Genomic DNA, 13823 nt, shown 5'->3' with positions numbered 1-13823 from the left:
TCATTCTGAAGGTGTCATGGAATGCACAGATCTTTTCCTTTAACTTCTTATTTCTATACTTTTCAGGTTTCAGGTGGATTGGCCTGTCATGTTATGATGCAACCTTACCTGCTCCTAAGCATTGCTTTTGTTTGCTAGTATAATAATGCTTGCATCCTTTCTTTTGAATATCTTTAGCACCAAAATGGGGGAGAGGGCTTGATCATTGAAATGTGCCAAGGAAATAAACCTCACTGAGGAGAAATGCCATGGAACACTTGGATGAAAATTGGCTTGGTTTTGACCAAATTAGCACTTGTGAAAAAGGCATAGTAATGAATGCAGGTTTGTTTGTTTTTTAAAGCAGCATTAGTGGGGTTGGTGGTTATTTGTGTCACCTGTACCCTAATGCTAAGATGGAACTGCTCATGTGCACGTGGCAAATTTTGCTTCATATTGAAAAGTTTCTGAAGGTTTGTGTATTGAAACAGGCAGGGTTCCAATAGATTGCCAAAGCAACACGCTGAACTGATGGGATCTGCAGGAACTCAGCCTAATTTGTTACAGTCTCTTAAAATGTGCATTTACTGAGTTGGGGCACCACTGGAATACTGACTCATCTAATATGGTCTCTGTTGGATACCTGCCTCACTCAGCACTCGGGCTGACAACCTCATACTGTTTGGTTATATTTTAGTTTATTCTGGTAGTTTTCAATGACATCTAATGCTTCACAGCCTTCCACTTATACATAACTAGCCTGAGCTGTGTTTTCTCATCGGGATGTGAGGTTTTAGCAAATAAAAGTTAAATCCATAGTGAACATAAGAACATAAGAACAGCCATACTGGGTCAGATCAAAGGTTCATCTAGCCCAGTATCCTGTCTTCTGACAGTGGCCAATGCCATGTGCCCCAGAGGGAATTAACTGAACATGTAATCATCAAGTGATCCTTCCTCTGTCACCCATTCCCAGCTTCTGGCAAACAGAAGCTAGGGACACCTTCCCTGCCCATCCTGGCTAAAAGCCATTGATGGACCTATACTCCATGAACTTATCTAGTTATTTTTTGAACCCTGTGATAGTCTTGGCCTTCACAATATGCTCTGGCAAGGAGTTCCGCAGGTTGACTTTGCGTTGTGTGAAAAAATACTTCCTTATGTTTGTTTTAAACCGGCTGCCTATTAATTTCATTTAGTGACCCCCTACTTCTTGTGTTATGAGAAAGAGAAAACAACACTTCCCTATTTACTTTCTCCACACCAGTCATGATTTTATATGCCTCAATCACACACCCCCACCCCCATTAGTTGTCTCTGGAGTCATCTCGAAGCTGAAAAGTCCCAGTCTTATTAATCTCTCCTAATTTAGAAGGCATTCCATACTCCTAATCATTTTTGTTGCCCTTTTCCAAATCTTTTCCAATTCCAAAATATCTTTTTTGAGATGGGGCGACCACATCTGCATGCAGTATTCAAGAGGTGGGTGTACCAGGGATTTATATGGAAGCAATATGATATTTTCTGTTTTATAATCTATCCCTTTCTTAATGATTCCCAACATTCCGTTTTCTTTTTTTGACAGTCACTGCTCATTGAGTGGATGTTTTCAGAGAACTATCTACAATGACTCCAAGACCTCTTTCTTGAGTGGTAACAGCTAATTTAGACCCCATCGTTTCATATGTATAGTTGGGATTGTTTTCCAACGAGCATTACTTTGCATTTATCAACATTGATTTTTGTCTGCCATTTTGTTGTCCAGTCACCCAGTTTAGTGAGATCCCTTTGTAGCTCTTCGCAAGTAAGTTACCTTATTTCTCCTCTCTCTCTGAGATCTGAAAGCTTTCTTGTTCAAATGCATTGCCATGGTTCTGCAGCTGTACTCAACGTTTATATTAGGGATCACTGCACAACCTATAAATAAAAGTAAATGAATTCTCTTGTCCTAAGCGTCAAGACAAAATGCTAACAAGGCATGTCAGGACTTCAAATGGCTGAAGAATGTAATTATAGAAACATGAGATGGGAGATGGATTGGCCATGAGGGTCTTCCACACCAAGTCTAAATCATGACCCTCAAGAAACTTGACAGCAGTAAGGCATTGGCAGTGCAGAGACCACTGTCTATCCTGTCAACCAGTATTGTATCCTTGTATTTCCACATCTGTATCCTTCTCTTGTCTTATACTTAGATTGTAAGCTTCTTAGGGTACGGACCTTCTTTTTGTTCCATATTTGTACAGTGCTAAGCACAAAGGGCTCCATCTCCTGTCAATATAAAACTGCCACATGAGTACACTGGCTATTCTAATTTAATGTAAAAGTTGCAGACAAAAATGATTTGGTAACATCCCATGGAAGACTATTCCACAACCTAATAGCTTTCAGGTTGCTTTTCTTGATGCCTAGCCAAAATTTTCTCTCACTCAGTTTCCTCCTAATAACCCAAGTTATAGTCCCTTTCACTGAATATTTTGAAACCAACAAATATATATTTTCCATGTTGATTGTTCTTCTTTACTGTAGGAATTAACAGAAACCAGAACATGGCTCAATTTTAGCACCGAGCAAGTATGAAGCAGTTATACCTTCCCCAAGTAAGAGTGTGATGGAGTGAAGCCCTATCACAGGCTGGAAGGGAGTTAATAATCAATTAATTATGGCACACATACAATAGATGTACCCAATTAGCTGCTCCTGAGCCAGAGGGTCAGGAGTTGGAGACATCAGATGATAATTTAATGGGCACCTGGGCCCTATGAAAGAGGAAAGAGTGCACTCTGAAGGGAGGAACCACAGAGAGAAGAGGGACGCCTGCAAAATTGCCAGACCTGGAGTCTGCATGTGATCAGAGACCACAGCGAGACTCATTCTGAGGGGCCAGTGCTCAACATCAGAATTGGGAGATAAAAATCTGGAGTAGCAGAAGGAGACTGAAGATGGAGCCCAGAGAAAGCTAGATTTGTTAAGAGACTCTGATTACCAGTTTGAGCTTTTGTCGTCCCCAAAGGGGTTGGACTTAGAAACACCTCAGCCGGAGGACTAAACTGCACACAGACAGATAACCTGCAGGGTGGGCTAGAGATACAGATTCCTAGAACATCATATCCTGATGCAAGTGAGCACACTGAGAAAGAAAATAATTATCAGAATGTAACCTGTGTAGCGATAAAATTGTGTCTCCGGTATCAATTACTTTCGGTGTTTATTTCTGGAAGTTAAAAAAATTAAATAAAAAATGATCTTATTTCCCCTGGCTGAGGAACTGAGGGAAAAGAATCTTCAGGATTTATTTTTAAAGCTAGGAGTTTGTTTGTTTGTTTCCCCCAAAATACTATAAATATGGATTTGCAGAAATTTGCTTCCACTGGTTCTGGAGTCCTTGCCATCTGATCTATTTTCAGAATATTTAAAGGCTTTGTTGGTTTGTATGTTTGAAATCAACTGTGAAGGATATTGGTTTGTTGTTGTTGTTAACCCTGTGACTCCTAAATAGCACAGAGCTGTCTGTAGAAAGTAATGGAAGTCATTAGCAGGCATTGTGGATGATAGATTTAACTATGCATACTCAGAAACTGCTTATATTGCAGTTTAAATTAAAAAAAATGTATTGAAACTGGTCACTCGATCTCATTAGGTAGTCATACTCCGTTATGTAGTATTGATTAGTTTGTACGAAGGAATTTCAGAGGAACTCTGACAGCCATGCATGTCCAGTCAATAGCTATGACGTTCTTGTTTTATTAGTTCCATTACAAGGGGATGCAGGAGGAGGGGAAAGTAAAGGGGAACTTTTGGGAAGGTTTGTTTTGGATTCTTTACAGTTCACTAAAATCTGAACTATACACAAAACAATGTTAGAAAATGGTTGATTGTCCGCTTGGATAACTATACTTCTAAACAGGACTCTAATTTATCTCTGGTTAGAATGAAAATATGGCCATTTTTTTTTAAATTGTCCTGTTGGTTCTTAGTCTGCTTGTTAAATATTGCAATATTCAACATCACACATTTATCTTAATACCTCTCTGTGTTAATCTTATGGGATAACAGCTTATAATGCAATTCAAGTCCAAAGCCAAGCAGGGAAGCGTAAACTATGTGCTAGTACATATAAATGCTGATATGGTCAGATGATTCCTAAAAGCTCCACCAATGATAAAGTTTGAACAAAGATGACTATATAGGCTTACCAAAGATTTAATACATTAAAGAGGGAGTACAACATGATTTTCTCTGTTCACACTAAACGCAACATATCCTATATAGAAGTGAAATTAATATTAATTGTTCATAATGGTATAATATATTTAATTTCAGTCTTCATCCTGAAAGATTCTAGTGTGTTTATAACCAAATCTCTTAAAACATAGGACAATCCTGCAGTCTTCATCTAGCCACAGTGTTAGGATGTAGATATTCAGGCCTGCCTGTAAAGACCTATACTCTAAGAATTTAGGTGTATTCTTATCACTTAGCTAGTTATAGAGATATAAAAGAAAGAATCAAAATCACTGTCTGCCGATGTAAGGGCCTTCTCTTACTATAACAGTCTGAGGCCCTATTCTTAGGCTAAAGCCTTGGGCTAAGCAGCAATGGCAGCCATAAGCTGGGAAGCGAACGGTCACATCTTCAGATTCCACCCTAGTCACATTGAAATAAAGCGCTATTGGGCTGTTAGGAGTACAATCCTGTCCTGATAATCATAGAATAATAGAATCATAGAATCTCAGGGTTGGAAGGGACTTCAGGAGGTCATCTAGTCCAATCCCCCGCTCAAAGCAGGACCAATCCCCAACTAAATCATTTTAGCCAGGGCTTTGTCAAGCCTGACCTTAAAAACTTCTAAGGAAGGAGATTCCACCACCTCCCTAGGTAACGCATTCCAGTGCTTCACCACCCTCCTAGTGAAAATTTTTTTCCTAATATCCAACCTAAACCTCCTCCACTGCAACTTGAGACCATTACCCCTTGTTCTGTCGTCTGCTACCACTGAGAACAGTCTAGATCCATCCTCTTTGGAACCCCCTTTCAGGGAGTTGAAAGCAGCTACCAAATCCCCCCTCATTCTTCTCTTCCGCAGACTAAACAATCCCAGTTACCTCAGCCTCTCATAAATCATGTGTTCCAGTCCCCTAATCACTTTTGTTGCCCTCCGCTGGACATTTTCCAATTTTTCCACATCTTTCTTGTCGTGTGGGGCCCAAAACTGGAGACAATACTCCAGATGAGGCCTCACCAATGTCGAATAGAGGGGAACGATCACATCCCTCGATCTGCTGGCAATGCCCCTACTTATACATCCCCAAATGCCATTGGCCTTCTTGGCAACAAGGGCACACTGTTGACTCATATCCAGCATCTCGTCCACTGTAACCCCTAGGTCCTTTTCTGCAGAACAGCTGCCGAGTCATTCGGTCCCTAGTCTTTAGCGATGCATGGGATTCTTCTGTCCTAAGTGCAGGACTCTGCACTTGTCCTTGTTGAACCTCATCATATTTCTTTTGGCCCAATCCTCTAATTTGTCTAGGGCCCTCTGTATCCTATCCCTACCCTCCAGTGTATCTAGCTCTCCTCCCAGTTTAGTGTCATCTGCAAACTTGCTGAGGGTGCAATCCACATCATCCTCCAGATCATTTATGAAGATATTGAACAAAACCAGCCCGAGGACCGACCCTTGGGGCACTCCATTTGATACTGGCTGCCAACTAGACATGGAACCATTGATCACTACCCGTTGAGCCCGAAAATCTAGCCAACTTTCTATCCACCTTATAGTCCATCATCCAGTCCATACTTCTTTAATTTGCTGATAAGAATACTGTGTCTATCCCCTCTAGAGAAATGGGAGTGCCTAGAAGATGTAAAAGGAAATGTAGTTTGATAGCATCCTGTCTGGCAAGAACTCACTTATCAATAGCTGGGATGTGAAATCCTCATTTGTGTGTTGTTCTATCACTGTAGTCCCCATTTCCCTATTATTTGTCTATATAATCTCTGTCTGGTTCTGTGATTGTTTCTGTCTGCTCTATAATTAAGTTTGTTGGGTGTAAACTAATTAAGGTGGTGGGATATAATTGGTTAAATAATCATGTTACAATATGTTAGGATTGGTTAGTTAAATTTCAGTAAAATGATTGGTTAAAGAATAGCTAAGCAGAACTCAAGTGTTACTATATAGTCTGCAGTCAATCAGGAAGAAAAGGGGGGAATGGGGGTGGGGGAATTGGAATCATATTTTGCTAAGGGGAAAGAAATTGGAATCATGTTTTGCTAAAGGGGGGACTGGGAACAGGGAGACAGGCAATGTTCTGTGGTGTCAGAGCTGGGAAGTGGGACACTAAGAAAGGAAATTGGAATCATTGTTTGCTGGAAGTTCACCCCAATAAACATCGAATTGTTTGCACCTTTGGACTTCGGATATTGTTGCTCTCTGTTCATACGAGAAAGACCAGGGAAGTGAGCAGGTGAAGGAATAAGCCCCCTAACACACAGCTCCCACTAAGGACTACAGGATGTAGCTCTTTATTTGATATATGTACATATCTATATCAATACATATATAGGCATACAGATGTATGGCCCAATCTTAATCTCACACCACTGTCACTCCAGTGATTTTAACAGGCATCTCCCCTAGCTTGCACTGGTTTCAATTAGATCAGAATTAACTTGTTTATATTTGCTGATAATATAATTATCATTCATAATTGAAGTGGGGATACCTCTGCACTGGAATACAAGAGCTGTTGAACAACTCACAGCAACTTTGCACAACATTTGAGAGCAGGAACTGAAGAGAAATAGATTGAGTTTTAACTGCAGGAGGAATTTAGATAGAGAGTCTGGGTATCCTATTTGGAATTTGGCAAGGACATCTGTTCTAAGACCCCCTAGTTTACAGAAAATGCCATGAGAAGCACACGTGAGTATCATCAAATCTACATTAGAAATTATCAGAAAATGTTCATACTGGCTCTCCTCTACACAGTCTATTTTTATTTGATCAGGGTTCAAGTATGTACAATGTTGCAATATCCCAACAAGACCTACAATATGAGCATATTTTTCGATACGCATTCGATCTATTCTTGTCATTTACCTACCACAGGCATTGCATACGCAAATAAATTCTGCCAGCAGCCAATCTGACTACGAACAGGTAGAGTTCCCACCTGAACTGAATCAATATGGGATGTATTCAATCCCAACCTTAATCCCATCTTGCAGTTTGTCTCTATTGATAACTCAGATAAGAACAACAAAACATAAACCTCAGACTGAGCTTCCTTCTCAAACTGTGTTGTTTCTAGGGTTTCCCTTCAGCATACCAGAGACAATTACTTTCTGCTCAAAAGGCAGGCAGAAGTTAATGAGCCACACCCATCACACACAGTCAGCAAGTATCCTGCAATGGAACAAATGTGCCGGTATCAAAAGGCAATATATGGCCTATAAAACATACAGTAGTTTACAGCAGCATGAATGATATCACATACCTGTAGGTGATCCTTCCATGACATGTCCAACGTATGGCCCTTCCCGGAAGATGGGTCTGTTGTCATTCTGATCAATAACAATGATATCTAGAAGGACAGGGCCTTCAATACTTTTGCCGCTGACATCAGTGATCTCAACCTGCAGCTGAATGAGCAAAAACATAGGAGTACATGAGTTAGTTCATTATAATGACATAAGCAAGGAGCAAGGAAAAGAAAAGCTTACATCAGCATTTTTGAACAAGCCACTGGCAAACTTAGTACTTCAGTCTCAAGGGAGATTCTCTAGGACTGGGCTAGAAGCAAAATGGTTTTGAATGGAAAATGGAATGGAAGCAAGAGAGATTCATGTGGTGACCCCCCTTGGATAGTCTGTAATTGATTTGCTAAATTTACTAAAGAATGCATTGAAGGGGAGAAAAAAAGAAACATAATTTGATACTAATGAAGTAAATATTTGCTTAGAATCAGTCTATTTCCTTCAAAGGGAAACATACAGAACCAGGTATAAAATAAATTGCAAGATCCTTGTTAACTGAGTATTAGAAGATATAAATAGAGTGTTATAAGAAAAGGTAGGAGTAATCCTTTTGTAGAGTAAATAAATTCCCTCCTTGATGAGGGAGTGGAGTGAATCAACACAACATTTGATTCAATCTCTATGTATTTTGTCCTGAAAAGAAAGGTATAAAGGCAATAGCTCTAATGATAATATTTCAATTATGTTACGTCGTGACTTTCATGCCAATTTGCCCCACCACTGCTGCCTTCAACACTTCTTATGTCTCCTCTTTATTTATTTATTTATTTATTTGCTTATTTTTATGTAGCAGCCACTATTTCCTTGACATGTCAAATTCAACAGAGCACACCTCAAAGTCATGATGCAGCAAAAACCTGAGGCATGCAATTCAAGAGACATTTCTTTCCCTTTCTGTGGCAGGTGGCTTTTGTTCCAATGTTATGAATTGCTATGTCAGTCATAAACACAGGGAGACAGTAATAACAGGGATTCATTGCAATCAATGCCTATTTCTGCATCCAGGGTATATGAGTACTAAAGTCTTGGCACAAAAAGCTGGGAAAGCAAAAGGAACCATTCAGATCTGGTTGGGATTTTGGCTAAGAGCGTTGGAAATAACGCTGTGTTAACTAATTAGAATTAAAACACAAAGTTTTTGAACTAAATGTTTGGGATTTCTAGTGTAAATTTCTGGAACAGCTTAAATAGCCTCAAAAGCTAAACAACAAGTATTCTGTTGGGGGGAAAATCTAAAAAAAATTGGTCCACTGTGACCATAGGCAATGGTTATTAAGCAAAACAAGTGGTTTTTGTCAAAATGGAATGATGCAAATATTATAATAGAAAACTACACATCTGATGACCTTTACCTTGAAGGGCATTGTGTGTTTATGAATGTGTTTGCTTAGCAGCTGAGGGTTGATACAGTGCATACCATACACCGTATGGTAATGAATTGTGCCGTTTTGAAAGGTTCCACTCTTGAATAATAAACATTTGTCACAAAACTTTAGTACCTCCAGCACTCAAACCTACCATTCAGGTCCATTTTCAGGTTTTCCTTTCATATCAACTCTGCTTAACACACACACAAATAAATCAGCTGTTACTACTATGGCAATTCTCAGAAAATAGCATGCCTGTGTTCATGTTGTGGACTCTGGGACACTAACTGGATTTTCAATTGAGAAGGTAGAGTTAAAATAGTCTGGTGACAGTTTTCTTCACAAAATGTTGCTGTCTTTTGGGAACAGACAGCCTGCAACAAAATTAAAAGAAAAGGATTGAAAATCTTTCTGGTATTACCAGCTATATTAGCTAAACTGTGCAGGATGTTAACTTTAATGCATGGCTATTAATTTCATTGGTTGTCTCTGGTCTGTTGTCACTTCCTAATACAATTTAAATTTGATGCTAAATTCAGCACTTGGTTATATCACTTTAACCAAGGGTGCAAAAGCCTCCATTGACAAAAAAAAATATCTAGATCATGCCTGGGGCATTGATCAGAATTGGGTCTGATTCAGCACAGTCTTCACTAATGAGTGTCCTATAGAGTCTTGGCCTGAAACTAAAGTTATCCTCCACAGTCACAACCCCATTGCTTTGATGAGAATGGTACCCACTCCCCATTGGAGCTAAATCTCATTCCACCCCTTTGGATATCTCACCACAACCACCATCCTCTGAATTTTTTAAAAAATTCTTTTCCAACATGCTGAAGATTTACCTAAAACAACAGATCAATGCCACACTTGTATCTCTCTGATAAATTCATGTAGTATTTACACTGACAGAAGGAGATGTTCTAGTTTATGAGTAAATGAATATTGAGGATCTGATTTGTAGCAACTGCATGCATGGGCAAACAAATTTACTAGTTGTCTGCCATATAGTCAAGACTTGGGCTCCAATCCTGCAATATCTGTGTACTGTCAATTGGGCCCTGCATGGGAACAGCAGTCTACCTACCTGCAGTCAAATGTAGGATCAGAGAGTGAAATAAGGACTGTTTTATAGCATGCTCATTTTGAGCTGAACCACTGATCTTGAAGTTCACGCATCACTTCATTATTAACTATTAAAATAAACAATAGTCATTTTAACAATCTAGGAGTTACCGCTATTATTAATACTAAACATGTAATGTTTTCAAGGCATTGTACACATATTGCTTAGCTAAGCTCCTCAGATAGAGTTGTCCAAAACTGCTGAAAAGGGTCACATGATGTTTTTCACGAACTCACATCATAGGGATTTTGAGCCCACAATGATTTTGCTTTCAGGGAAACATTTGGGTTAATTTGTCTTTCCACAGATCCAGATCTGTTTCTAGCTTGAAACAGCACATTTCATTCCTTGCCTCCTTCAGTCCTCCTGTGCCAGTCTCCACAGCTTTTTCATTTCCTTCTCCCACACTTGTTTTCATGCCTTCCACCTTGCTGCTGCCCGATGTGCAATCGCAACCTCAGTCTGCAAGGCCCTTAAACTCAAAGCTAAGATTCACACCCTCTGTAAGGCCCACAGAGTCTCCCATAGATCAGTCAATCATCCTGCACCCTCCTAACATTTTAGAAACAAAGCTATAAAGTGAACAAAAATACTAAACAGATATGCAGAGTGTCAAGCTCCCAAAACTCCCACTGGAGTCAGTAGGAGTTGTGAGTGTTCAGAACCTCTAAAAATCAAGTCCAATCAGTGCACCTTTGCCCAGAATACTCACCTCCCTCAAGACTGGGAATGCTTAAAGCTGTGGTTCGAGATACATGTACAACACATGACTTCCAACAGAATAACTCCTTGAACCAATGACCCTTGTTAAACAGATAGGCAGGCTTGTCCAAATCAGCAAACAGCCCCACAGCTCTCTAAAGCTATTTACATTATTATAAGAAAAACTGGGAAGAATGACTATCCTTTGGATGTATGGACTTGAAAAGTCATTGAACATTACCTTCATTGTGCTCACACTAGCAAGCTTCTCTCAGACTCTCAGAAAGAGTCAAGCATAGTCCCACGGTCTCAGTGTTAAGGAAGATATAAGCAGACCACATTCAGGGCAATATAAAGTCAGGAGTGTTTATTAGAAACGTGATAGCTCACAGGCTTAAGGTACAGATCCAGTTTTGGGCTAATGTCCCCAGCCTGGGTGAGAAATGCAGGGCAGAGTTTAGCAGACGGATAGAACAGGTAGAGGTTTAGAAGCAATAAAGAAGATACAAATCTCAGGCAATAATGAATTTTAATCTGAGTTTTACAAGACAATGTCCTCTCAATACTTTCCATTCCAAACAGGACTCTTTAATTTGCTTTTTAACTTCTCATCAAACTTCACTCACCATATCTGAAGTGAGGGTCCCTCAGGTTCACAAGTAAAAAAAGATACCCAGGACAGCACATCAAAAAGATCCAGATCTCTGTTTAATTGTGAAATTAATATCTTTGTGAAAGTGCTGCCACTCAAAGTCAATCTATCATCCTGATTTTAATAATTCTTGTATTACACAGGATTTATAAAAGGAAGATACTCACATAACCTCCATGGGATGTTAATCTCATGAAACCCCACATCATCACCTTTCACAGAGTATAGAAAAATGCTCTTGACTATGGTGAGCAATTGTTTATATTTACATTTGCATCTTGGTTTCGGAGGAATCTAATTGACTTCATAGAATGTTTGCAGCACCCATCAAGTTTGCTTATGATCCTACTCTTGTTTATTTTGTGCCTGGAACTTTTAGTTCAGTTCATCAAACAACACAAGTCTATTCATGCTTGTAATGGAGATGACTCAGGCTATGAGGCCTCTCTACTATACTTTTCATCTCAAACTCTCAGTCGATTGCAGTTGTGCTCCAGTAATTTACATAGTATGGCTGCATACATTGGAAAGTCAACCGGTGAGGTAGTTTACATACCCCTTCTTGATCTTCCTCTTCAAAAACTCGGAGACAAATTTAAATACTTTAGTATCTGGATAATATCCTCCCTACCATTGCCTTTTGAATACAAGATTAAAATCAATTTGCTTCAAAGAATCATTCTGATAATTTGCCTTAGGTAGTTAAATCCCAATAAAATGGAAATTTGCCTTCACTTACTATATACTTGCCAGCAGCTACATATGAATATAGCCCCCCCCCAAAATTATCAAAAATGTAGCAGGTTTACATGACAGCAGCATAAACAACAGATCTGTCTTCAGTGTACTATTCTGTTCTACGCTCTACAGGTCAGTAGGTCATTATATAGGTTCTTATATTGTGATGATCAGCATAGTATCTAAGCACCTTCTTCCCATAGTGCATTAGGCAATATGGCTAACATTTAAGGAACAGAGAGGCTTCATCCTGGCCAACATGCAGTACTATCATTAGGCCTCCTATATATGTTATCTCATACACGGTTGCTACAGGTCACTGACTGTACTTGGCTTCTCCTTTAGCCTGAAGTGTCTGTGTTGTCATATTGTTTCCCCTTCATCTCTCTGCATACCAGCATCAGTGTCTCCTGTTGATCCTGCCATCCAACCTATGACCTTATGGCAATATGATGGGGTCAGGTCAGTTGGTCTTTATGCTTGGAAGTCCTTTTTCCTTTTTCTTCTCAACCCTTTCATTGGTAACCCCAATTTTCCTTCATCTTTGGTTAGAGCTAACTACAAAACAAAAGCTTGTTATGGATTCTACTCTGTTCATCAACTGTATTGCTATGGGGTCTTCAGGTCTGTTGCTGATTTATACATTTCGCAGACTTCCCCCAGTTGACTCACTGGGTGTTTTTCAGGGGTTATTGTCTCCCATTCCCATGTTCATTCTTCTAGACAATGCTGTCCATCTTCACCCATCAATGAAAGGCAGTCATTTTTGATTTGGAGTGCAAAAGCTGTTTATATCAACTATAGCCGGTGCAAAACAACAACAATGAAACTACAAAGGGAATTAAGTTGGCAGAATCTGATCAGGAAGATGCAGTTAAGAATTGTAGTCCTGTAAAAAAGCACCAAGGCATCTGTAGGCCATAAGAGGCTACATCAGCATTTCCAGTAGCAGAGTGCACTCAAACATCTTAATGGAGCATTGTTTCCAATACTAATTTAGTACTGAAGAATGACCCCTACTGAATCAGTAACACAACTACCTGAAACATCCTCCATTTCCTTGGAGGATATGTATACTAATGCTGTATTTATTGAAAGTCTACATTGGAGATGTTTGTTAGTTTTATTTAAAATGACTTGCTAAGTGCAGGTTCAGAGTGGAAAAACTTTGTCAGACTAATCTTCAGAGTGTTGGTATATAGTACTCCCCTACTAGGGAAAACCACTTAGCTACCACTGGGTTAGGGGACAAAGTGATAAAGAACCACTCTAAACACTTTAGGGCTCTATTTAAAAGGAGTCTGCATTATCTAGAGGAACAGTACAGGGAAAATAACAGCCTGGACACAAAGAAATAAGTTGCTATAAATAGCATACGTACCCTATTACATACATATTCAATTTATTTGTCCTCTAGTGGACACACACTACGGACTGAGTGGCTAGGCAGCAGTTCTGCAGAAAAGGACCTAGGGGTTACAGTGGACAAGAAGCTGGATATGAGTCAACAGTGTGCCCTTGTTGCCAAGAAGGCTAACAGTATTTAGGGCTGTATAAGTAGGAGCATTGCCATCAGATCGAGGGATGTGATCATTCCCTTCTATTCGGCATTGGTGAGGCCTCATCTGGAGTACTGTGTCGTTTTGGGCCCTACACTACAAGAAGGATGTGGAAAAATTGAAAAGAGTCCAGTGGAGGGCAACAAAAATGATTAGGG

The 13823-nt window shown here is 39.6% G+C and overlaps 1 protein-coding gene across 2 annotated transcripts in view; it reads right to left on the bottom strand.

Annotated features, from left to right (window-relative positions):
* The window catches only part of CDH13 (cadherin 13), a 781695-nt gene that overhangs the window by 326612 nt on the left and 441260 nt on the right, over window positions 1-13823 (bottom strand). For both annotated transcript variants that reach the window (XM_038368674.2, XM_038368677.2), the window contains exon 6: window positions 7482-7626. In XM_038368674.2, the coding sequence (XP_038224602.1) occupies window positions 7482-7626 (145 nt within the window). The remainder of the gene's footprint in view (window positions 1-7481; window positions 7627-13823) is intronic.

Source organism: Dermochelys coriacea, chromosome 12 (assembly GCF_009764565.3).
Source record: "Dermochelys coriacea isolate rDerCor1 chromosome 12, rDerCor1.pri.v4, whole genome shotgun sequence".
Classification (NCBI taxonomy): Eukaryota; Metazoa; Chordata; order Testudines; family Dermochelyidae; genus Dermochelys; species Dermochelys coriacea.
This window is presented reverse-complemented; position numbering and strand designations above follow the sequence as displayed.